General features: G+C 39.0%; 1 protein-coding gene across 1 annotated transcript in view; it reads right to left on the bottom strand.

The window, feature by feature from the left end:
* LOC306863328 (obscurin-like) overlaps positions 1-22709 on the bottom strand; it is a 52206-nt gene that overhangs the window by 23831 nt on the left and 5666 nt on the right. The window contains exons 6-45 of the mRNA XM_079406588.1: positions 22370-22636; positions 22183-22289; positions 21799-21967; positions 20871-21146; positions 19928-20203; positions 19519-19794; positions 19105-19380; positions 18516-18791; positions 17925-18200; positions 17186-17461; positions 16596-16871; positions 15870-16145; positions 15407-15682; positions 15029-15304; positions 14594-14860; positions 14187-14456; positions 13817-14083; positions 13413-13679; positions 13013-13125; positions 12734-12887; positions 12473-12634; positions 12140-12244; positions 11733-11999; positions 10996-11265; positions 10482-10748; positions 10020-10286; positions 9636-9902; positions 9225-9494; positions 8870-9139; positions 8488-8754; positions 7207-7473; positions 6765-7031; positions 6207-6467; positions 5755-6021; positions 2755-3021; positions 2390-2656; positions 1790-2056; positions 1272-1538; positions 912-1178; positions 195-464 (exon numbers count right to left, since the gene is read on the bottom strand). Of these exons, the coding sequence (XP_079262714.1) occupies positions 195-464; positions 912-1178; positions 1272-1538; positions 1790-2056; positions 2390-2656; positions 2755-3021; positions 5755-6021; positions 6207-6467; positions 6765-7031; positions 7207-7473; positions 8488-8754; positions 8870-9139; positions 9225-9494; positions 9636-9902; positions 10020-10286; positions 10482-10748; positions 10996-11265; positions 11733-11999; positions 12140-12244; positions 12473-12634; positions 12734-12887; positions 13013-13125; positions 13413-13679; positions 13817-14083; positions 14187-14456; positions 14594-14860; positions 15029-15304; positions 15407-15682; positions 15870-16145; positions 16596-16871; positions 17186-17461; positions 17925-18200; positions 18516-18791; positions 19105-19380; positions 19519-19794; positions 19928-20203; positions 20871-21146; positions 21799-21967; positions 22183-22289; positions 22370-22636 (9996 nt within the window). The remainder of the gene's footprint in view (positions 1-194; positions 465-911; positions 1179-1271; positions 1539-1789; positions 2057-2389; positions 2657-2754; positions 3022-5754; positions 6022-6206; positions 6468-6764; positions 7032-7206; positions 7474-8487; positions 8755-8869; positions 9140-9224; positions 9495-9635; positions 9903-10019; positions 10287-10481; positions 10749-10995; positions 11266-11732; positions 12000-12139; positions 12245-12472; positions 12635-12733; positions 12888-13012; positions 13126-13412; positions 13680-13816; positions 14084-14186; positions 14457-14593; positions 14861-15028; positions 15305-15406; positions 15683-15869; positions 16146-16595; positions 16872-17185; positions 17462-17924; positions 18201-18515; positions 18792-19104; positions 19381-19518; positions 19795-19927; positions 20204-20870; positions 21147-21798; positions 21968-22182; positions 22290-22369; positions 22637-22709) is intronic.

The raw sequence follows: 22709 nt of genomic DNA, 5'->3' as shown, positions 1-22709 counted from the left end.
GCATCAAAGAGTAATAAATGCAAGTTATATTACATATGTGGAATGTTTTGAAAATTTATGGATATAGGATGATCATACAAACAAATACTAAACACATGCACTAAACAGTGCATGTGTTCGAAACTCACTGAGAAATAAATGAAGGTAATAAAACAAACTACTATTTAGAAATCCCCAAAATTCTTTAGTTTTACCTCTGACTGTAAGACAAGCAAAAGAAGTGTGTGCACCCACATGGAAGGACACGGTGCCTGAGTCTTTCTGGGTGACACTTCTTAGTGTAAGTGTGTGCCTTTTGCCTTCCATTCGGATTTCATTCATCTCATTGTTCTGTAGTGGAACGTCTTGCAGCGTCCACTGAACAATGAGTGCATTGTCATGAGAGACAAGGCATTCGAAATGAACGTCCTCGCCTTCATTGACAATGCAGCTCTTCAAGCCAGTTAAGATCGTGATTTCAGGTTCTGAAAGCAAAATCAGGTTTCATTTTGTCAGAAGCAGTCAACAGATCAAAAATAGATAAACTTCCACAGTATCAATTGAACATCCACTCTAAGCTAAGCTTTTCAATAATTCACAGCAGGTCATGACAAATAGCAACCCTGATATAAAAATAAATGTTAAAGTGCAAAGGGTAAGATTTATAATGTTATGTCAAGTCCAAGAAACTTGTGCACTTAAATAATCTAGCAAAATGAAATGGGAGTGCATTGGAGAAAGGTTGTGCAAGTTTTAATCAAAAATTTAAAGTGCAAAACCATGTGCACATAGAAGGTGTTCTGGGATCAAGTACAAGTAAGAGAGGATGATGGCATAATACTTAGGATGGTATTGAGTAGATGCATGATCATCAAAGGAGGATGATCAGGTAAAGTTAGGAGGAATGAGGACTTTTACAAGGTGATTCATACCCTTCACAGTGAGTTTGGCAGATGTCCGATCATGTTCTGTTTCACAGCAGTACTCTCCAGCGTCTCCTCCTTGCAGCTTGTAAATGATAAGCTCAGCAACAGCCCCATCTTGCTTCAGCTGAAATTTGTGGCTTGCTTCTATTACAATCTTGTCTTTCCTCCAGATAACTTTGGCTCCAGCTTTGTCAAGTTCACATCGAAACACTGCATTTTCCCCAGCCTCACTTTCCAAATCTTTCAGAGATGATTTGAAAAGAACTGGCAGTGCTGCAAAAGGTGAGTAAACAAGTGTTTCAAGATCATCATGAAGAAACGGCTTCAAAAGATACAGGAAAAAAAGATGGTTCAATCCAAGCCTACCCTTAACTTCCAGATATGCAATGCTTTGGCGTTCTCCAGTGTCACAAATATAGTCACCAGAGTCTTCACGTTCAAGGTCATGTATGACCAGTTGGGCACGGTGGCCATCTTGCTTTAATTCATATTTAGCACAGGGGCATAGGCCAATTTCACCCCTGCGCCACTCAACTGGAATGTCTGTTTTGGAGAGCTCACACTGGAAGCTGATGCTCTCTCCCTCAACAGCAGCCTGGTTCTTCAGTGCTTGTGTGAAAATGGCTGGAAGTGCTGCCAATGCAAAGAGTGGTATAAGATGCAAGAGATGAAAGATTTTCCAGACAAAAGTAAGACCCGAAGGCAACAGTTCAAACAAACATTATAGTACACCAACAGGAGACAATAATATTTCTTTCTTTAGATTTATCTTCATAATAAGCTGTGGAAGCATTCATACTTCACAAACACGGGATAAATGTGCCAATGCAGTTCAAAGATGGATTAGAATAATGGAAAAATTCAAGTAGTTGTTCTTCTCCTACCATTAACCTTGACATTGGCTGCTGTAATGCTGTCTCCGCAATCACAAACATAGTCTCCAGCATCTTCAGGTTTGACATCAGTGATCTTCAGCTCAACAGTAGAGCCAACCTGCCTGATGAGGTACTTTCCTCCAGAATGGATCACCTGTATCCCTTTCCTCCAAATCACAGGAACTTCAGGTTTTGAGAGTTCACAGTGCAAAGTGACACTATCCCCTTCCTGAATCTCTTGGTTCTGTAGCTCACGTTTGAAGACCACTGGTAATGCTGAGGAATCAGGCAAAGTTGTTGAACCAGGAACAGGACCTTGTGAGCTTAAGTTTACATTCTGCATCAAAAATATTCTTTCCACTGATAGATGTAAAACATTCTTTTACAATGGCTTAATTTATATTTTTAGCACCTTCTAAGATGTTTAACCAAAACAACCACCATGACGCAAATGGCAAAACTATAAACTATTCAAATAACTTGGTACACTAGAATAGCCAATATACAGCACTATACACTACCCTACACTAAATGAAGACATTATTAATGAACAGCTGTTCATTTCATGCAAAAAACATGAAGCTTCTTCAAATAAAAGATGAGTCCTACCATTGACTTTGATGTTAGCGGTACAGATGTTATCTCCACAATCACAAACATAATCTCCAGCATCTTCAGGTTTGACATCAGTGATCTTCAGCTCAACAGTAGAGCTAACTTGCTTGATGATGTACTTTCCTCCTGAACTGATCACTTCTGTTCCTTTCCTCCAAACCACAGGAACTCCAGGTTTTGAGAGTTCACAGTGCAAAGTAACACTCTCCCCTTCTTGAACCTGTTGGTTCTGCAGCTCATGACTGAAGACCACTGGTAATGCTGAGGAATCAGGCAAAGTTGTTGAACCAGGAAAAGGATCTTGTGAGATTAATTTGTCATTGTTGTCTTTGAGGGTTCAAATAAAAGTTCAGTCCTACCATTGACTTTGATGTTAGCAGTGGTGATGTTGTCTCCACAATCACAAGCATAGTCTCCAGCATCTTCAGGTTTAACATCAATGATCTTCAACTCAACTGTAGTCCCAACTTGTTTGATGACGTACTTTCCACCAGAATGGATCACCCGTGTTCCTTTCCTCCAAATCACAGGAACTCCAGGTGTTGAGAGTTCACAGCGCAGAATAACAGTGCCACCTTCATCACATGCTTGGTTTAGCAGTACTTCCGTAAACTGAATTGGGTGAGCTGTTGAGGCAGGCACTTATTGAGTATACAAGGTCAATTTGTACTCTATTCTGATATAACACAGAATGTGTACAGGCAAAACATCTTTATAATATTCCTTTCTAAATATTAAGCCTAAGTCAGGAAAGTTAAGGAATACACTATAAAATTAATAATGAATGTTGTTACAAGAATATAAGAATAAACACACATTTGACCTTCTATAAATTGCATATTTATTCTCTAACTGCTAGCTTTTCTTGTAAAACTAACACTAGCTTTATTTTTTCTATTCTATCTACTTGTTTCTTATATATAAAAAAAAACACTAGGTTTCTTTTTTCTATATTCTATCTACTCGTTTTCTTATAAAAAGTTTTTTTTTTTTTTTTTTTTTGTGTACTGTTAGGCTAACCAAGACTTGTAATAGAACTTGCATGTTGTTGCTCTTTTGTTGGTTTTGATTGCTTGTAATGTCCACATTTGTAAGTCGCTTTGGATAAAAGCATCTGCTAAATGACTAAATAATAATAATAATAAAATAATCTTTATCAACACCAATGAGACCATCTAAAGAGAAACACTTCTCAGGTTCACATAGCCATTTAAAGCAATCCAGTTAGTATGTTTAAAAAAAAAATATCAACATCAAGACTGGTTACATGATATGTTGAAAATATTAAAGATACAAAATCAATGCCTGAATCGGTTTCCATCCATGAACAGTATGGCAGAATTAAGACTTTGAATACATTTTTGAATGATTTCATACAGCTAAAAACGGCAAAGTGTTAAATTTAGAGATACAAATTAAACTAAAATGAAAAATGACGAAAGACCAGACTGCAATGGTAAAGAACAGTCTACAGAATAACACACAGACAAATGTGTGGGAGCAGAGTGAATGGCTCCAAAAAATTGCAAAATGCAACTAAAAACAGGTTAAAAAAAAAATCACCAGAAACATTTTCATTAAAAAGCCAACAGTCTATTGACTTTTCTGAAAAATCAAAGCAAGAGGACACAACTAATATTCCTAAACCAGCTACTTTCACTAAACCAAATACACTAACAAAGACGAGTATCATCCGAGGCAAGCTAAAGTCTTCCCTACAACCATCATCCACTCCTGTCCTCTTCACCTTTGTACATTGCAAGTACAATGTGGGAAACAGATAACACTCAAGAGTCAACCATTTAAAATAAATATTCACCATGTGTGACTAGAACAAGCTGTGGCGCAAGTAAAGTTGCAGGAGAAAAATGCATCAATAGCCACTGATTTTCAAGTGATAGAATATAAGACACAAATAAAACAAAATCAGATTAGCAACGTGCTTCACTTTTACTTATGCAACGACATTTTTTTAAAACATAAAAGATGAACTGCTATTGGCAATAAAAGTAGGAGCAACAATTCTGAAAATGTAAAAAAAAGAATGCTAAGACTGAATATCCAAAGGATTTTTGATGCACAGGCGAGAAGTTTAAATGCTTGTCAACAAAATAAAAGACACACCACAACAAAGAGTGCTCAAAAATACTATCGTAATGCAAAAGCAAATGTGTGGCCACATGCTGTTCCATTCAAAATAACGCATTACTGAACATTTTGACTGGGATTCACTTTTCCATTAGCACATTGCACGACAGGCAGGAAATAGACATCAGTTTCATACCACTGAGCTCTGACTGTTTCTCTATCTTCTGCTTCTGGAAGTCTGATTCAAGGGCAGCAGAAGGACGGAGGAACTTTACAGCTGTGACAAAAGACATGTTCATGTAAACTGCAACCCTTGGATCACAAATAGCAATGTCTGTGTCAGCCATGTTGGACAATAGTGGCAAATACAGAACAAGCAGACATCCTTATTTCACAGAAGCATTCATGCATGTTGACTAAATGAAAGCCCCCAAAGCCTGACTGATTCCTGACTGACAGATAGCACGGCCAACAAAAAGAATTCAAGCTGCTGACCAAGAAAACAAAACACGGACAGTCATTTCGCATATTTGCTCTGTACCATCGACTGATGCTCCCTGCTCAGTAGTCTGCTTTTGAAGTCCTGGTTGGTATAAGGGTGTCTGGGCCTTCAGAACTGTGACAAAAAAACATTTTGCTGATGGAATCACAGACAATGAAATCTCAAAGAAGACATGTGTCCAAAGCTTGGAACACATGCAAGTTCTGTATCAAGTAGTGTAATATGTGTTGAGTTACTCTACTGTGAATAGAGACTCGAGTCAGACTAGTGCTGAAACCTTAAACCCATATCTCTGTTCCACATACTGTATGAACTACACTAAACTGAAGAGGTAACAAGCTAGAAGAAACAGACAGACAGTGATGAAGAAAAGTTTAAGGCAATACCAAAACAGATGTCTGTCAGACTATGGCATTACAGCACAGCAGGCAGAGCGCCACAGCAGGATACAACAAATTATCTAAAAGTTATATTTAAGCATATAAAGAATTATTCTGTTCCCCAACAAAAAAATTTTCTTCAGTTATGGTTTTTAGCTTTGGAATGCAAGAGCGTAATTTTGTGCTACACACTTGAAACGAACAATTACATATTGTTCATTACTGTAGGATATCAGTGGAAACAAATGCAACATGACTAACAACAGTATTCACCAACACCAAACAAACAAGCAATAATATTACATTGAAAATGGTTGTTTGTCAGAATAGTGCAGCTGGGGGCTAATTAATGGTTAAAAAATCCCAGAAAGTATAAGAATGATTCATACCCTTGATCTTCATATGGGCTGTTGTTGCTTTGTCTCCACATACACACGTGTAGTCTCCTTCATCTTCAGGTTTGAGATCTGTGATCTTCAGCTCCACCTTTGAGGCGATCTGCCTGATGACGTACTTTCCTCCAGACTGAATAACATGGCTTCCTTTTTTCCACTGTACAGGGACACCAGGTTTGGAAAGCTCACAGGACAGAGTAGCACTGCCTCCTTCATCACACTCCAGGTTTTGCAGCTCATGTGTGAAGACCACTGGTAGTGCTGAGGAACCATGAAAAGATGTTGGAACCATGTTACACAAACGACTCAGGACAGCATCCGAGAACTGGACTGAACAAAGCCTTTCCCATCTTCTAGTCTAGTTTTCTAGTTGTGAAGTCATTAGTCACTGTTTTGAATGTAATACCATACATTTAATCACAATTCAAAAAAGATGTCATTCCTACCATTAACGGTAATGGTAGATGAGGTCTTAATAAACCCACAATCACAATTATAGACTCCAGCATCTTCAGGTTTGACATCAGGGATCTTCAGTTCAAAAACAGAACCAACTTGCTTTATGTGGTATTTCTCTCCAGAATGGATCACTTGTGTTCCTTTCCTCCACACCACAGGCACTCCTGGTTTGGAAAGCTCACACTGAAGAGTAACACTGTCCGCCTCTTGACACTCCTGGTTTTGTAGTTCTCTTTTGAAGATCAATGCTACGAAGCAATTGATGTTTCAACAGGTTGTTAGTATAATGCACTTTGCACAAAACGTAAATGCACAACATGACAAAACATTCAAAAACCTACCAAAGAAAACAAGAGACAATATAAGACAGAACACTGACAAAAATCACAAAAACTGAACATCTTACAAGACAAGATTAGCAGATATTTGTATTAGTGAAGTTAATCTACTTAAGTCAAATAATGCTATGATATAGTTCCCTTCAAGCGACTAACCAGTAAAGGTAAAAATATAAAAAGTCTTTGAATTCCGAATGATTTTCATACCCTTGGTTTTAATGTTTGCTGTAGTCTTTTTGTCCCCGCACACACATGTGTATTGTCCAGCATCTTCAGGTCTGAGGTCAGCGATCTTCAACTCAACAGTAGCCCCATCTTGCATGATGAGGTACTTTTCCCCAGATTGCAGCACCTGTGTTCCTTTCTTCCAAACAACAGGAACTCCAGGCTTTGAGAGTTCACAGTGAAGAGTAACGCTGTCTCCTTCGTCACTCTCTTGGCTTTGTAGCTCACGTTTGAAGACCGCCGGTAATGCTGAAGCGCAATTATTTGATGACATAAATTAAAGGCGTATAAAAATTAGTACAGTTCTTAACGACACATGCATTGACATTTTAGTGTATCGCTTGATCTTAGTGCTAAAATAAATTTAAAGCAAAAAAAAGTCCAATAAATGGTTGTATGTAAATTAATAAGCTTTTATCCATACCACTGACAACAACATTTGCTGTTGTTTTTTCATTTCCACAATCACAGGAATATTCTCCACTGTCCTCAGGCACTAAGTCTGAAATCTGTAGCTCACACATGGTGTCCCTCTGCATTATCTGATATCTTCCCCCATGTTTCAGACTTTCCGTTCCCTTCTTCCACTGCACTTGGCAGCCAGGTATTGAGAGCTCACAGGAAAGTAAGACTTTCCCACCTTCAGTAACCTGCTGGTTCTTCATCTGACCCTTAAACCTAGCAGGTACCACTGGAGAACGAACAAGCATCATATAATTAAAATTTGTCTCCATAGTTTTAGCATCCAAAAGACAGGATGGAAGATATCTGGCATGAGATGATGAAGGTACGACATGGAAGCTAGGATAAGTGTTATTTTGCGTCATAATGTGATTAAGCTTGTAATGTATAATATCTTTACATCATTATTGGTTGTCAAAATTTTCTATAATCACGGAAATATTGAAATATACACAGAATCAGTTCCAACACATCCTTCGCACCAAGTCTACATGAATACATATGTTAAACATACAAAATCCACACAAGACTGAATCTCACAAACCAAGACAAACACAAAAGTGCAAGTGCCATTTCTAAAACATTTGAGAAATTTGACAACTTGACAGACTGCTGAAAGACATCAACTGAAATCACACACCTTCTTTATAAAAACTAACTGATTTGCAAAATAAAACCTAAATTATATTTCAGATAACTAAGACAAGGATGCTAATGGGACAAAGTGTGGACCCAAACAAAGTAATTAAATGTTTTCTCATGTCAGTTGTTGAACTAAGAACAAGTAACAACAATACCAGCATGTATGGAAATAAAAGACTATTTAACCACATTTTCACCAAATTGACTTGCTAGAAAATTTAAATAACATGTAGAGTACCAACATTATTGTAAAAGTACAATATGAAAATACCAGTTCTCTGAACTGAGGTGATCATCTGCTGACACAGAAATGCATGAGACTATCACCGAAATGCCTGGCAGTAACATCGCCACAAAGGAACCCAAAAGTGAAATGTCAAATGCAAAAATACAACACATATTGAATCAAATTAAAAATTGTACTTACCAGAAATACTTTCAAAGAACACAGAGACATCAAAAAACACTGTACATCAAATTTCTAAACATAAAAAAACGCTAAGAATATAATCTAGCTAAGGGTAATACATTTCTATAAACACCAAGAAAGAATGATTTCTGTGTTAAGCGGTTTATTTTTCTGAGAAAGCCAGGTTCTTACCTTTGACCGTCAATTTGGCTGTACTCTTCGTAGAGCCAATGTCACAGGTGTATACCTCGCTGTCACTCTTCTCCAGATCCTTCACTTTGAGGTTGAGGACAGTTCCCTTTTGCATAAGCTCATACCTTCCTCCAGCCCTGATCTCCTTTGTTCCTTTCAGCCAGATGACTTTAGAAGCAGGTTGGGCTGTCTCACATTCAAAGGAGACAGCACTCTTCTCTTCTGCAGTGGCATCCTTTAGCTCACGAATGAATTTGTTGGCCAGTTCTACAGAGGGGATGAAATACTAAAGTAAATATATCTACTGTTTTGAGGATTTCCCTCTTTGTATATTTAAAGAAAGGATGACAGAATCTAAAACCGTAAATTTTTTAATCCTTGCCTTTGATCTCCAGCTTAGCCTTGGAGGTTGGACCACCGGTGATCTCACAGCTGTATTCTCCAGAGTCTTTTTCAGTGACACTGCAGATTGTCAGCTTTACGAGTGTCTGCTCCTGACTGATTCCGTATTTCTGGCTTTTTCTAATAGACTTGCCATCCTTTGACCACTTCACTTCCAATCCAGATTGAGAAAGCTCACAGGAGAATGTGGCATCTTCACCAATTTTGGCACTGACACCTTGAAGCTCTTTAGATATGGTAGGAGCTTCACCTGGCTCCCAAAAATAAGATACACATTGATTAAGCAAAACCTATAATTCAATTCATTGCTCGTTTTCATTGCATGCCCTGCTTACCCTCAACTGTAAGCGTGGCCTTAGAGCTCAAATCCTTGAGAGTGAGGACCACCTCACCAGAATCAGAAGCTGAGACAGCTTTGATTGTTAAGGTATACTTGCGCCCTTTGCTGCTTATCTGGAAACGGCCTCCATCAGTGACAGGTTCGCCTTTTAGGCTCCAGGTGCACCTCTCCGAACTTTCTCGGGACAAGATACACTCGAATGTGCAGTTTTCACCTGCTTTGGCCTCTACCGATTTAAGACGCTTGGTGATCCCAATGTGGATATCTGGGGTCAACAGAAAAGACATTATTGAAAAACACCAACAACTTTATCTATTGTCATAAAAACATACAGGATAAAACTACACCAAAATGACACTACAGTTTCATTGTAGCACAACAGTACTACATAAGTTTGTTGTCATACCTCTAACAGTGACCTTGGACTTGGAGAGGTCTGTGCCAAGATCACAGCTGTACTCCCCAGCGTCAGCTTGTGTGACATCATGGATAGTGAGTCCTAAGGTCTTACCATCATGGAGGAGCTCATACTTTTTCCCTGCTGACAGGACTGTTCCATCTTTGCGCCACACAGGGGCCACTCTGGGCTTTGAGGCTTCACACTTAAGGGTAACTATGCCCTTCTCCTCTGCAACTACATCATCCAGCAACTTTAGGAAGATGGCTTTCTTCTCTGGATGTCAATAAATAAAGTGCATGAAGTCAAAACCTGGTCAAAAAAGTCTTTTTCCTTCACATTCAAAGCACTTCTGTAAATCAGCTTTATTTGGACATCGTCATACAACCCCACCTTTGACTTTTAGACAGACTGTTTCTTTCACATCTCTGATGCTGAATGACACCTTCCCGCCATCCTCAGGTGCTAGGTTCTTGAGGGTGAGCGTATGGATCTTATCCACATGGGTGATGGCATTGACCTCATTGTTGAAGAGCGGCTTGTCATTGAGTGTCCACTGGACCTCCTCATCAGCATAGTTAACCTCACAGGTGAACACAGCATCACCATCTTCATCCACTTCCACGTCTGTCAGATGTTTGGTGATCTGGATTTTACGCACTATGTATGTCAGAAAAATAAACATCCAAAAGCATGATCAGAGTGGCATTTATTTTACCAACAGCACCTACATAATGAGTGCTTGGCGTAGTCAAAGCAAAGCTCTAACAAGCAACCTTAACCCTAACGGGTTGGATGTATAAATGGAATGCAATCTGAAACAACATGCTTCGAATGCCTTCTTTGTGACATTACCTTCCACTTTGAGAACAGCTTTGCTCTCACAGACCCCGACCAGACAGCGATACTCTCCAGAGTCCTCTGCACTCAAAGCTTGTATGATCAGCTGCACACTGGCGTCCTTTTGCTTCATGCTGTATTTGCTAGAAGCCTCCAAAGCGGTTTGACCCTTAAACCACCGTACTTCTTTTGGTGTGGCAGAGAACTTGCAGCATAGTGTGGTGGAAGTCTTCTCCTTGGCTGACACATCTTTAAGAGGCTCCAGGACTTCAATGGGACGCTCTGTGGAGTGATATGAACAGTGATTTTGAAAACAAACACAAAAGTGCACAAAACTACAACAAACATTGCATTTCATCTGTAGTAAACATAAATAGAGCAAAATACAGAATTTTTCCAAGTACTCAGTTTCTGTAGGAATTTCATCATGCATCATTGTGAAAAACTATTCAATTAGAATTATTAGATACAGATTAGATTTCTTTTGGAGTAGCTATTTTGCAAATCTCGTTTAAACCAAGTTTCTAACCTTTCACTTTGAGCTCAGCTGTTGATTTGCTCTTTCCGGCAGTGAACTGTACTGGGCCTGACATGGAGGCCTTGGTCTTCTTAAAAGTGAGGCGGTGCATGGTTCCCTCTTTTTCCATCTCGATATCTGCACTCTCCTTTAGCTGATCCCCATTTAGCGTCCATTTCACTGGCTTGACTGTTTCCACGCTGACTTCCACCTCAAAGTGGGCAGCAAACGGCTCGGTCACCTCCACAGAACTCAGCTCCCGTACTATGCTGATAGCCTGCTCTGAAGGTTGTGATGAGACAGTATAGTGCTGTGTCAAGAATTGGCTATATCAAAAATGTTGTACAATTCTTTAAAATCACTTAAAACTTAAGAAGACACATACTAATAAAACTGCATGGAAATAAAACAAAATGCATGGAAGGTAAATTCACATAACAGTACTTTAAATTGTAAGCAAGCATAAATTTGTCCGTTTGAAAGGGGAAATTAATGAGATAAATACGATTTTTAAATATAGTTAATCTCATACAACGCTCATTCTTGTCTGTTGCAGATCAATCAAAAACTGATCTACAAACTGTTATTAAATAATTAACAACATGCAATCACATTTTTCTACACCCTTTTTACAGTCAATTTCAAATGTGTTTTAGTTTGTAATGTATGGTTGTGCTTTATGAATTCTGCTGTGATTTCATCGTAAAATTTTATTTTATTCTTTAAATCACAATGGAAATGGTTTTTACCCTCTACTAGCAGCTGACATGAAGTCTTATCATCAATGGCGTCACACACGTATGTATCCTCATCATCCGAGTCCACGTCGATGATGGTGAGCTTCCTGTAGATGTCCTCACTGGTGATCTCATGCTTCTTGCTGGGTTTGATCTCTGATTTGTTCTTGTACCACGTGACTTTAGCGTTGGCCCGTGACACCTGACATTCTAAGTATGCGCGGTGTTTGTACATGGCGATTTTGTCTCTCAGTTTCTTCACAAATCTGACAGGCAGTTCTGTAATGATTATAAAGGAGCTTAGGGCATCTACAGATTTGTTAGACAACCTTAGAAATGCTACACAGCCCAGGCTGTAGTTCATTAGTCTTAACACTAAATGCAAAATGCATGCAGATATGACAGACATGACAACGAACCTTTAACCTTTAGTTTAGCGGCTGAAGAGGCCTTCTCAGCTGTGAACTTTATTTCACCTGCGTCCTCAGCCTTTACAGATTTGAAGAGTAGAATGTATGTTTTTCCTAAAACAGAGAATGTTAAATGAGTTTGAGAAGCAGTAATATGTCCCTCTTGGAGCTGATTTTTTATTTATTTTTATTTTTTGCATTTTTGAACATAGAAAATAAAAGGAACTGATTGTATAGTAATTTAAACTATTTACTGCCATACTGGGCTGCATGTTCGTCAATATACAAGCACACCTAAGCTTTCAAGAAGAAAGCAATCAAAGTCCATTTTGTTCAACTCACCTTCCTGCCTTATCTTTATGTTGTCTCCAGCTTTGACTTTGGCATCTCCTTTGTGCCACTGAGCCTCGACCTCATCATGAGAGACCTCACAGAGAAACGTTGCACTCTCCTTCTCTGTCACCTCTACGTCCTGCAGCGGCTTGACTATTTTAATATCTCTGGCTGCAAGAATTCAAATACAAACATTTATTCAAGTGACACTACAAAATGCTTGAGTTCAGCAGTGATTAAATGTCCCACTCAGAATTTGTTAATCTTTACCGTGAACAGTAAGCTTGGCCGAAGTATTGTCATCTGTTGTTCTACATATATACTGGCCCTGGTCTTCATATGCACACTTGTGGATGATGAGGGTGCGCTTGTTGGCCTGGGAATGGATGCCAAATTTCTTTCCTGGCTTCAGTTCCTCATCATCCTGATGGAGAAATAAGGACAGAGTTACATCAACATTTTTTACTTTTTCTTTTTTCTTCATTTTGTATTTTATCCATTTGTGACTACACAATTTATTTTGAACAATTCTAAATCAAATACTAATACCTTAAACCACTTGACATCAGCATTTGCTCTTGACACCTCACATTCAAAAGTGACTTTCTCCTTTTCAGGAAAACTGATATCCCGTAGAGGTTTGAGGATCTTTGCAGCAGGTTCTGTACACACAACGCAAATAATTAGGGTTATAATTGTTATATATAGATTTTAACATTGGTGGTTATGTTACGGATCTCCTCATTAGTTTACATAAACCTTACTAAACTTGCAATAAGCGTAAATGGGATATATTATGGACATTCATTTAGTTTGTCTGGTTGAATATACTTAAAAATGTTGGTTATACAGCTTCTGAAAGTACAAAACTTGAAAACACACTTTTTATGATCTTACTGAATTTTGCAATTCAGGCTTAAACTTAAAGACCCGCAATATACACACTCACCTGTAACAATTAGTTTGCCAGAAGAATGGGCATCCTCAGCTTGGAAAGTAATAGTTCCACCATCACTTATCTTCAGCTGGGACAGAGTCAAGCAGTGCTTGTTGCCCAGTGCTGTAATGATGATATTGGGTCCTGCCTTTAGTTTCTTTGCATCTTTGCTCCAGGAACCTTCTACATCAGCCTTGCTGAGCTCCACCTCCATAGTGATGGTCTCTTTTTCTTGCACTTTCATCTCTTTTAGGCCTTTTACTATTTGAATCTTCTTAACTGAATAGTAGAAAAAAACATTGGAAATCCATAGATGAAGTACTTTTATTTGATAATTTCCAGTATATTTGAATCATAAAATATTATGTTCGAAAGAGTAACTCTGTAATAGAGTAACATAATGAAGGAATCCATACTCTCTACAGTCAGCTTGGCCTGGGTCTTGTCATCTAGGGTTTCACATGAGTAATATCCTCTATCAGCATACGCCACACTCTTGAGGACCAGAGCCTGCTTGGCACCATCCACATGGATCTCCATATTTTCTCCTTGCTGTAGTACCACACCATTCTTCATCCACTTCACATCTTTTGAGGGTTTACTCAGCTCCACTTCCAAATGAACTGTGTCCTGCTCAGTCACAGTCACATCTGCAAGCTTCTTCTTGAATGTGACAGGAAGCTCTGCAAAATACAGATAAATTTGTATTGAGAAACAGGTAGTCTGTGTGCTTCCTGAGGATATGTTGCATTACGATTAACAATAGTATCTGTCACTTATCCTTACGTTGTACTTGGAGTGTGGCTTTGCACACTTTCCCCTCGGCATCGATACTGATCTCTCCTGCATCCTCCTGAGTCACAGCTGTGATGGTGAGGGAATGGCTGCTTCCTCCATGAGCGATCTTAAATTTGGGACAAGCTGTAATAGGAATGTCATTGCGCAGCCATCTGACACTAACATCGGCTGGTGTGATGGAGCATTTAAAGATGGCATCTTTGCCTTCATTTGCAACAACATTGTTCAGCTTGGTAGTGAACCTCAGCAGACGTGGGGCTGTGGGAAATTAGATTGAAAAGCTGAGAGAAATAATAATGAAGGGCATCTATCACATAAAACAAGCTTAATAAGTTGTGTTGATTCATTTTGATGAGAATCAATGACTTTCAGACATAGACGGTAATTGCTTGTACCTTTAGTAGTGACTTTGGTGGAGGTCTTGTCATCTTTGCATTCGCAGCTGTACTCCCCTTCATCCTCCTGAGCCACAGCGGAGACAGTCAAGATGCAGTTGGTGCCATCAGTGCGGATGCTGAATCTGCCACCTGATTTGATTTCTTTGCCGTTATGCTTCCAGAGGACACTACTCGTGGCTTTGTTGAGACTGCAGGAAAGTGTCATGGTGCTTTCCAGTACTGCAGACACTGGCTGCAATGGCACCACAAACTTTAAAGGTGCATCTGCAGGGCATAGATGAGGGAAAAATGTAATTACATTCTGTCTGCGATCAGTTAGATTTATTATTTCAATTATTCAAGTGCAATTATATCCAACACAATTTACTTTGAAAACACCAGATGTATGAGCATTAATTTAATTGAAATTTGAAATTGCAAATTAGCTTTTACCTTTGACCTGAACCTTGAACTCAACCTTGTCATCAGCCGTTTGACAAAAGTAGGTGCCGCTGTCTTTAGATTCAGAGGACTTAACGATGAGGACACGTGAGTGACCTTCCTGTTTCATCTCATACTTTGATCCGTCTTTCAGTTCTATTCCATCCCTGAACCACTTAACACTACAAGTCTCTGACATCACCTCGGTTTTTAAAACAACCTTTTCTGTTGACTCGACCATCACAGTTTCTTTTGTTACGGATGTCTTCTGGAATTTGGTAGCAACATCTGAGAAGAAAATAGGATATAGGCACTTAATTGTGACCATGCTCTGGAGGAAGACAAGTATGTGGATTCATGGAAGTCTGCTAATGTGCAAGAAAATTTTACCTTCCACCTGAATCTTAAAGAGAAGTTTCTCATTCCCAACATCACAGGTATATTCTCCAGCATCCTTCTTCTCCACATTCTCCAGCACCAGTTGGCGGCTCTTGCCCTTTGACTCCATGTGGACAGTCTTACTGGAGCTCAACTGCTTGCCATCCTTGAACCATTTCACCTCAGTCTTGAGGTCAGAAACTTCACAGCTCAGAGTGGCTTTTTGGGAGGCTGAAACCTTCACTTCCTTCTGATAAGAGTCTTTGTTGGTGAAGGCAGCTTTGAGTTCTAATAAGAAGAGAGTTTACTTAATTCAAAGAGTTTGCCTATTTACAGAGAAAATCAACAGTAGGGTTGAAATTACATTGAAAATGACAAGAGACAATAAATATTTTCATAGCAGCTTTTAAATAACCCAAAGAAGACTGTTAAGATGCACAGAACAAAAATGAACAGTCCAAAATGGTTTCCATACCTGTCACCTGAATCTTAAATGGCAGATTTTCTTTCCCAACTTCACAGGTATATTCTCCAGCATCCTTCTTCTCCACATTCTCCAGCACCAGCTGACGGCTCTTGCTCTTTGACTCCATGTGGACAGTCTTATTGGAGCTCAACTGCTTGCCATCCTTGAACCATTTCACCTCAGTCTTGGGGTCAGAAACTTCACAGCTCAGTGTGGCCTTCTGGGAAACTGCTACTCTGACCTCCTTCTGATAGGAGTCCTTGTTGGTGAAGGCAGCTTGAATATCTAGTTGGGCAGGCATTACGACATAGATTCAATATTAGAAAACAGTATTCTTTGAGTAAATATTTTATTTAAGTTATAGACATTAAATACTGCAAAGACTGTATGGTTGAGAAACCCAGAAGAGATCAAAAATCATAGAATATATATTAAGCAAAAAAATCCAAATCTTACTGCAGACCATTACTTTTCCAGTAGCATTGAAATTAAGCAAGAAAGCAAGAAATTGCGTTTTAATTTTGAAATTACTTCTTGATCAGAAAAATCTACAAACGCAAGTTAATTGTATCTTACTCAGTTGTCTCTTTCACCAAGGATAAACTATTTTGCTACGTGTAAAATAAGCTTTTGTCAAGCTTCACTGATTGATTGTAATTTTGCCTTCTTTCATGAGGAAGAAAAACTAAAATAGAAACAGACAGCCAAAAGACAAACACAAGGTTGTTCCCATACCTGTCACCTGAATTTTAAAGGCAAGTTTCTCATTTCCAACTTCACAGGTATATTCTCCAGCATCATTCTTCTCCACATTCTCCAGCACCAGCAGGCGGCTCTTGCCCTTTGACTCCATAAGGACAGTCTTACTGGAGCTCAACTGCTTGCCATCCTTGAACCATTTCACCTCAGTCTTAAGGTCAGTAACTTCACAGCTCAGTGTGGCCTTCTGGGAAGCCGCTACTTTGACTTCCTTCTGATAGGAGTCCTTATTGGTGAAGGCAGCTTGAAAGTCTGGTTGGGGAATGGACAATATGAGAAAACAGTATGCTTTGAGTAAATATATCACTCAAGATTATATACAACAGATAAAGCAAACACTAGATGCTTAAGAAATTAGGAATACAAAATAAACTGCAAATTAATACACAAAAAGCTAATTACATTGCAGACTGTAACTTGTTTTTGGTTCTGTACCACTGAAATGGGCAACAAATTATTCTACTTGTCATTGTACCTCTTCTTGAAGACAAGTTAATAAAATCTTGTGAGGCAATGCATACATCAAACTCTTTTGTTCAACACAACAGACAAACACAAGGACATACCGGTCACTTGAATTTTAAAGGCAAGTTTCTCATTTCCAGCTTCACAGGTATATTCTCCAGCATCCTTCTTCTCCACATTCTCCAGCACCAGCTGGCGGCTCTTGCCCTTTGACTCCATAAGGACAGTCTTACTGGAGCTCAACTGCTTGCTATCCTTGAACCATTTCACCTCAGTCTTGAGGTCAGAAACTTCACAGCTCAGTGTGGCCTTCTGGGAAGCCGCTACTTTGACTTCCTTCTGATAGGAGTCCTTATTGGTGAAGGCAGCTTGAATATCTAGTTGGGCAGGCATATTGCAACATGGATCCAATATTAGAAAACAGTATTCGAGTAAATATTTTATTTAAGTTATAGACATTAAATACTGCAAAGACTGAATGGTTGAGAAATTCAGAAAAGATAAAAAATCATAGAATATATATTAAGCAAACAAATCCAAATCTTACTGCAGACCATTACTTTTCCAGTAGCATTGAAATTAAGCAAGAAATTGCGTTTTAATTTTGAAATTACTTCTTGATCAGAAAAATCTACAAACGCAAGTTTGTAGTATTGAGTATCTTAGTACTGAGTATCTTATTCAGTTGTCTCTTTCACCAAGGATAAACTATTTTGCTACGTGTAAAATAAGCTTTTGTCAAGCTTCACTGATTGATTGTAATTTTGCTTTCTTTCATGAGGAAGAAAAACTAAAATAGAAACAGACAGCCAAAAGACAAACACAAGGTTGTTCCCATACCTGTCACCTGAATTTTAAAGGGAAGTTTCTCATTTCCAATTTCACAGGTATATTCTCCAGCATCCTTCTTCTCCACGTTCTCCAGCACCAGCTGGCGGCTCTTGCCCTTTGACTCCATAAGGACAGTCTTACTGGAGCCCAACTGCTTGCCATCCTTGAACCATTTCACCTCAGTCTTAAGGTCAGTAACTTCACAGCTCAGTGTGGCCTTCTGGGAAGCCGCTACTTTGACTTCCTTCTGATAGGAGTCTTTGTTGGTGAAGGCAGCTTGAAAGTCTGGTTGGGGAATGGACAATATGAGAAAACAGTATGCTTTGAGTAAATATATCACTCAAGATTATATACAACAGATAAAGCAAACACTAGATGCTTAAGAAATTAGGAATACAAAATAAACTGCAAATTAATACACAAAAAGCTAATTACATTGCAGACTGTAACTTGTTTTTGGTTCTGTACCACTGAAATGGGCAACAAATTATTCTACTTGTCATTGTACCTCTTCTTGAAGACAAGTTAATAAAATTTTGTCAGGCAATGCATACATCACACTCTTTTGTTCAACACAAACAGACAAACACAAGGACATACCTGTCACTTGAATTTTAAAGGCAAGCTTTTCATTTCCACCTTCACAGGTATATTCTCCAGCATCCTTCTTCTCCACATTCTCCAGCACCAGCTGGCGGCTCTTGCCCTTTGACTCCATGTGGACAGTCTTACTGGAGCCCAACTGCTTGCTATCCTTGAACCATTTCACCTCAGTCTTGACGTCAGACACTTCACAGCTCAGTGTGGCTTTCTGGGATGCTGAAACCTTCACTTCCTTCTGATAAGAATCTTTGTTGGTGAAGGCAGCTTGAATGTCTGATTGGGCAATGGACAATATGAAAAAACAGTATGCTTTGAGTAAATATATCACTCAAGATTATATACAACAGATAAAGCAAACACTAAATGCTTAAGAAATTAGGAATACAAAACAAACTGCAAATTAATCTACAAAAAATCTAATTACATTGCAGACTGTAACTTGTTTTTGGTTCTGTACCACTGAAATGGGCAACAAATTCTTCAACATGTCATTGTACCTCTTCTTGAAGACACATTAATAAAATCTTGTGAGGCAATGCATACATCAAACACTAGTTCAACACAACAGACAAACACAAGGACATACCTGTCACTTGAATTTTAAAGGCAAGCTTCTCATTTCCAACATCACAGGTATATTCTCCAGCATCCTTCTTCTCCACATTCTCCAGCACCAGCTGGCGGCTCTTACCCTTTGACTCCATGTGGACAGTCTTACTGGAGCTCAACTGCTTGCTATCCTTGAACCATTTCACCTCAGTCTTGAGGTCAGAAACTTCACAGCTCAGAGTGGCTTTTTGGGAGGCTGAAACCTTCACTTCCTTCTGATAGGTGTCCTTGTTGGTGAAGGCAGTTTGAATGTCTGGTGCAGAAATCAAGATTTAGCAATATAGTCTCAGAAGCTGCATTTAGTTTTATGTAAACTGTGCTTCGCTCATGTTTGATTGAGTCACTGGAATCTTAAAAAAAAAAAGCCAAAACACTGCCATGGTGTTCTTACCTTCCACACAAATCTTAAAGACCAGCTTTTCATTTCCAGCTTCACAGGTATATTCTCCAGCATCTTTCTTCTGCACATTCTCCAGCACCAGCTGGCGGCTCTTGCCCTTTGACTCCATGTGGACAGTCTTACTGGAGCTCAACTGCTTACCATCCTTGAACCATTTCACCTCAGTCTTGGGGTCAGAAACTTCACAGCTCAGTGTGGCCTTCTTGGAAACTTCTACTCTGACCTCCTTCTGGTAGGAGTCCTTGTTGGAGAAGGTGGCTTGAATATCTGGGGCAGAAGTAAAGATTTAGGAATACAGTATAAGAAACTGCATTTAGTATTATGTAAACATAGGTTTAGTCATGGTTGATTGAGTTACTGGAACCTTAAAAAAGCCAAAACGCTGACATGTTGTTCTTACCTTCCACCCGAATCTTAAAGATCAGCTTTTCATTTCCACCTTCACAGGTATATTCTCCAGCATCCTTCTTCTCCACATTCTCCAGCACCAGCTGACGGCTCTTGCCCTTTGACTCCATGTGGACAGTCTTACTGGAAATCAACTGCTTGCTATCCTTGAACCATTTCACTTCAGTTTTGGCATCAGAAACTTCACAGCTCAGTGTGGCCTTTTGGGAGGTTGAAACCTTCACCTCCTTCTGATAAGAGTCTTTGTTGGAGAAAGCAGCACGAGTTTCTAAAAAGAACATTCATTGTTTTAGTGAAACATCAAAAAGGACACAGTTCAGGACTTCAAAAAGACCTCAAACATCTCCTAAATGGACAAAACACACTGGCTTAATAATACATGTTTTGTGCAAATTTCAATAACCTCCAAGCAATTGTTTCCCAGAGACTAATCTACAATTGTCTGTTTTCAAGTTTACCTTTTATAACTACAATACTTTAGGTACTCGGAAAAGAGCTGTACCTTCGAAGGACCATTACTGTCCTCAGTAAGATCTGACATTGGCATAATAAATGACATGCTAAACTTTAATATAACTTATACAAGGCTGATATAACTTTTCATTTCACTTATTAAATAATTTAGTAGTTGTAGGAGCATTTAGCTTCACTGTTAAAAAAAACAAACAAAGTTATGACATTAATTAGGTATTGTGGCATGTCTGATTAATCCTGCTTGTTAAGTTTCAGTCATCGTTATTCATTCAAATTTTTGTATACATGTAATATTTCTGAATGTAAGTTTGCATATAGTACACTTAAAGGAAGTAAGGACTGCGGTATTGTTACGGCAATGGATGCAGTCGATTAAAAGGGAGTTTAACACAGTTGTCTTTTATTGAGTAACACTGCTCATTTAATTTTTTAGTTACAGACTAATTAGCGCATAGTCTTACCTTTTATCTTGACCTGGAATGTCATTTTGTCCTCTGCCGTCTCACACGAGTAGTGTCCTTCATCGCTCTGCTTGGCACCCCTGATGACCAGCTTCCTTTGTGTCCCCTGCGATATAAAAGTTGTCCTCTTGTCCTCCATTATTTCTATCTGTTCTTTCTTCCACACAACAGCAGTTCCAGGAGAAGCAACCTCACAGCTCAACACCACGTCGCCCACCAGAGCATCACTCTCTTGGGGCTGAGCCCTCGGCTTGTTAACAAACTTAGATGGTTCTTCTGTCAGGGGAAAATGAAGGATTAGATGCCACACCTCTCTGATTTCAACATGATTAGGTATAGAAATAAATTATAAAGCACACATTAAACATGGCAGAAGAAACATAGTGACATCCACTGTCCATTTGTATATAACTTGACAGTGAAAAATGCTGACACACAAATGTGACAACCCAAACTCTCCTGATAAACATTTATTTAGTCAGATGCTGACAAATTAAAGTCATTTTAATGTTTAATGTACATATCAAAAATACTCATCACATCCCAAAGTATACTGAATTTGGTACCTGAAAGTGCATGAGTGCTAAGCAGATCTGTTACCTGACAAACACACCCTCTAACACTGATGTCAACACTGACTGCTTACACCATTTATCCACTCTGAAATTTCTGTGCTTTCTGTGCTGGCTATGAAGCACTCACTACTCAGCACTGATTTTAATTGCAAACAGCATGCACCACTGTGTATTTCTCTCCTATTATTTGGCAGGATACGCTCTTCGCTATAAATACAATTTAAAGTTGTTCCACTTTCATGTATGTAAATTAATTGTAAATATAATTTGTTCTACTTTAGGCTTGAAATATAAATACAGGCTATAAAACCATTAGATAACTGAAGGTCAGTAACTGAAGTTGCTTGTTTCACCTTTAAGGGCAAGCTGGACAGACATTTTATCGCCATCACACACGCATTCATAGATGCCCACGTCCTCACGGTCAACGTTGTGGACTGTCAGTATGCGTTTACGCTCCACACTTGTGGCTTCATATTTTTTACCCATCCTCAGCTCCTTCCCATTCTTCATCCAAACAACCTAAAGCACAGACAGTACAGTTAACTTCACAAAAAAAAAAAAAACTACATCCCATCATTCAGTAGATATTTGGTGTTTGTCCCTTTGGGCAATACATCTCAAAGTTGGCTGAACGAGACAATTTAACCTGGGACAGGAGAAAGCATAACAAACTTAAAATACTTAATGTATTTATTGTGGATTTTTAATTTTTTTGACAAAAAAGTGCATGTCACCTGGATGCTTGAATCGGACACTTCTGTGTACATCTGAGAAGAGGAGTGCATGCTGAAAGTAAACACCTCCATCTGAGAAGACTTATTGGTGAAACGTGCGTGTGCGGCTAGAGAAGATCAATACAAAATATCAGGAATGTTCTTGAAGCTATTCTGTTTAAGTTTTCAGAAACGTTTCCTTTCTTACCTTTCACACTAAGTGTGGAAACACTCTGAGATCCGCCACCCACAAACTTGACCTGTGCTCCATTTAGTGCCATGGACACCTCCCTGATGACCAGCGTATGTGTGGTCTTTGAGCGTGTAATCAGATACTCAGATCCACTGCGGATCATTCTGTCATTTATGGTCCAGGAGCCGGAACATACTGCTGAGAGCTCAACAGTGAAGGTTGCTTCTTCACCTACATGTGCACTGCAGTTCACCAGGCCTGTCTTCACTGATGCTGTGGGCTCTGAACAAATAATCTTAAATATATTTACTGGAATACACTGATTTAAAACTAGTTTGAATATGAAGACTGTCCA

Source organism: Barbus barbus (genome assembly GCF_936440315.1).
Source record: "Barbus barbus genome assembly, chromosome: 44".
Taxonomy (NCBI): Eukaryota; Metazoa; Chordata; class Actinopteri; order Cypriniformes; family Cyprinidae; genus Barbus; species Barbus barbus.
The sequence above is the reverse complement of the archived record's forward strand: the minus strand, read 5'-3'. Positions and strand labels throughout refer to the sequence as shown.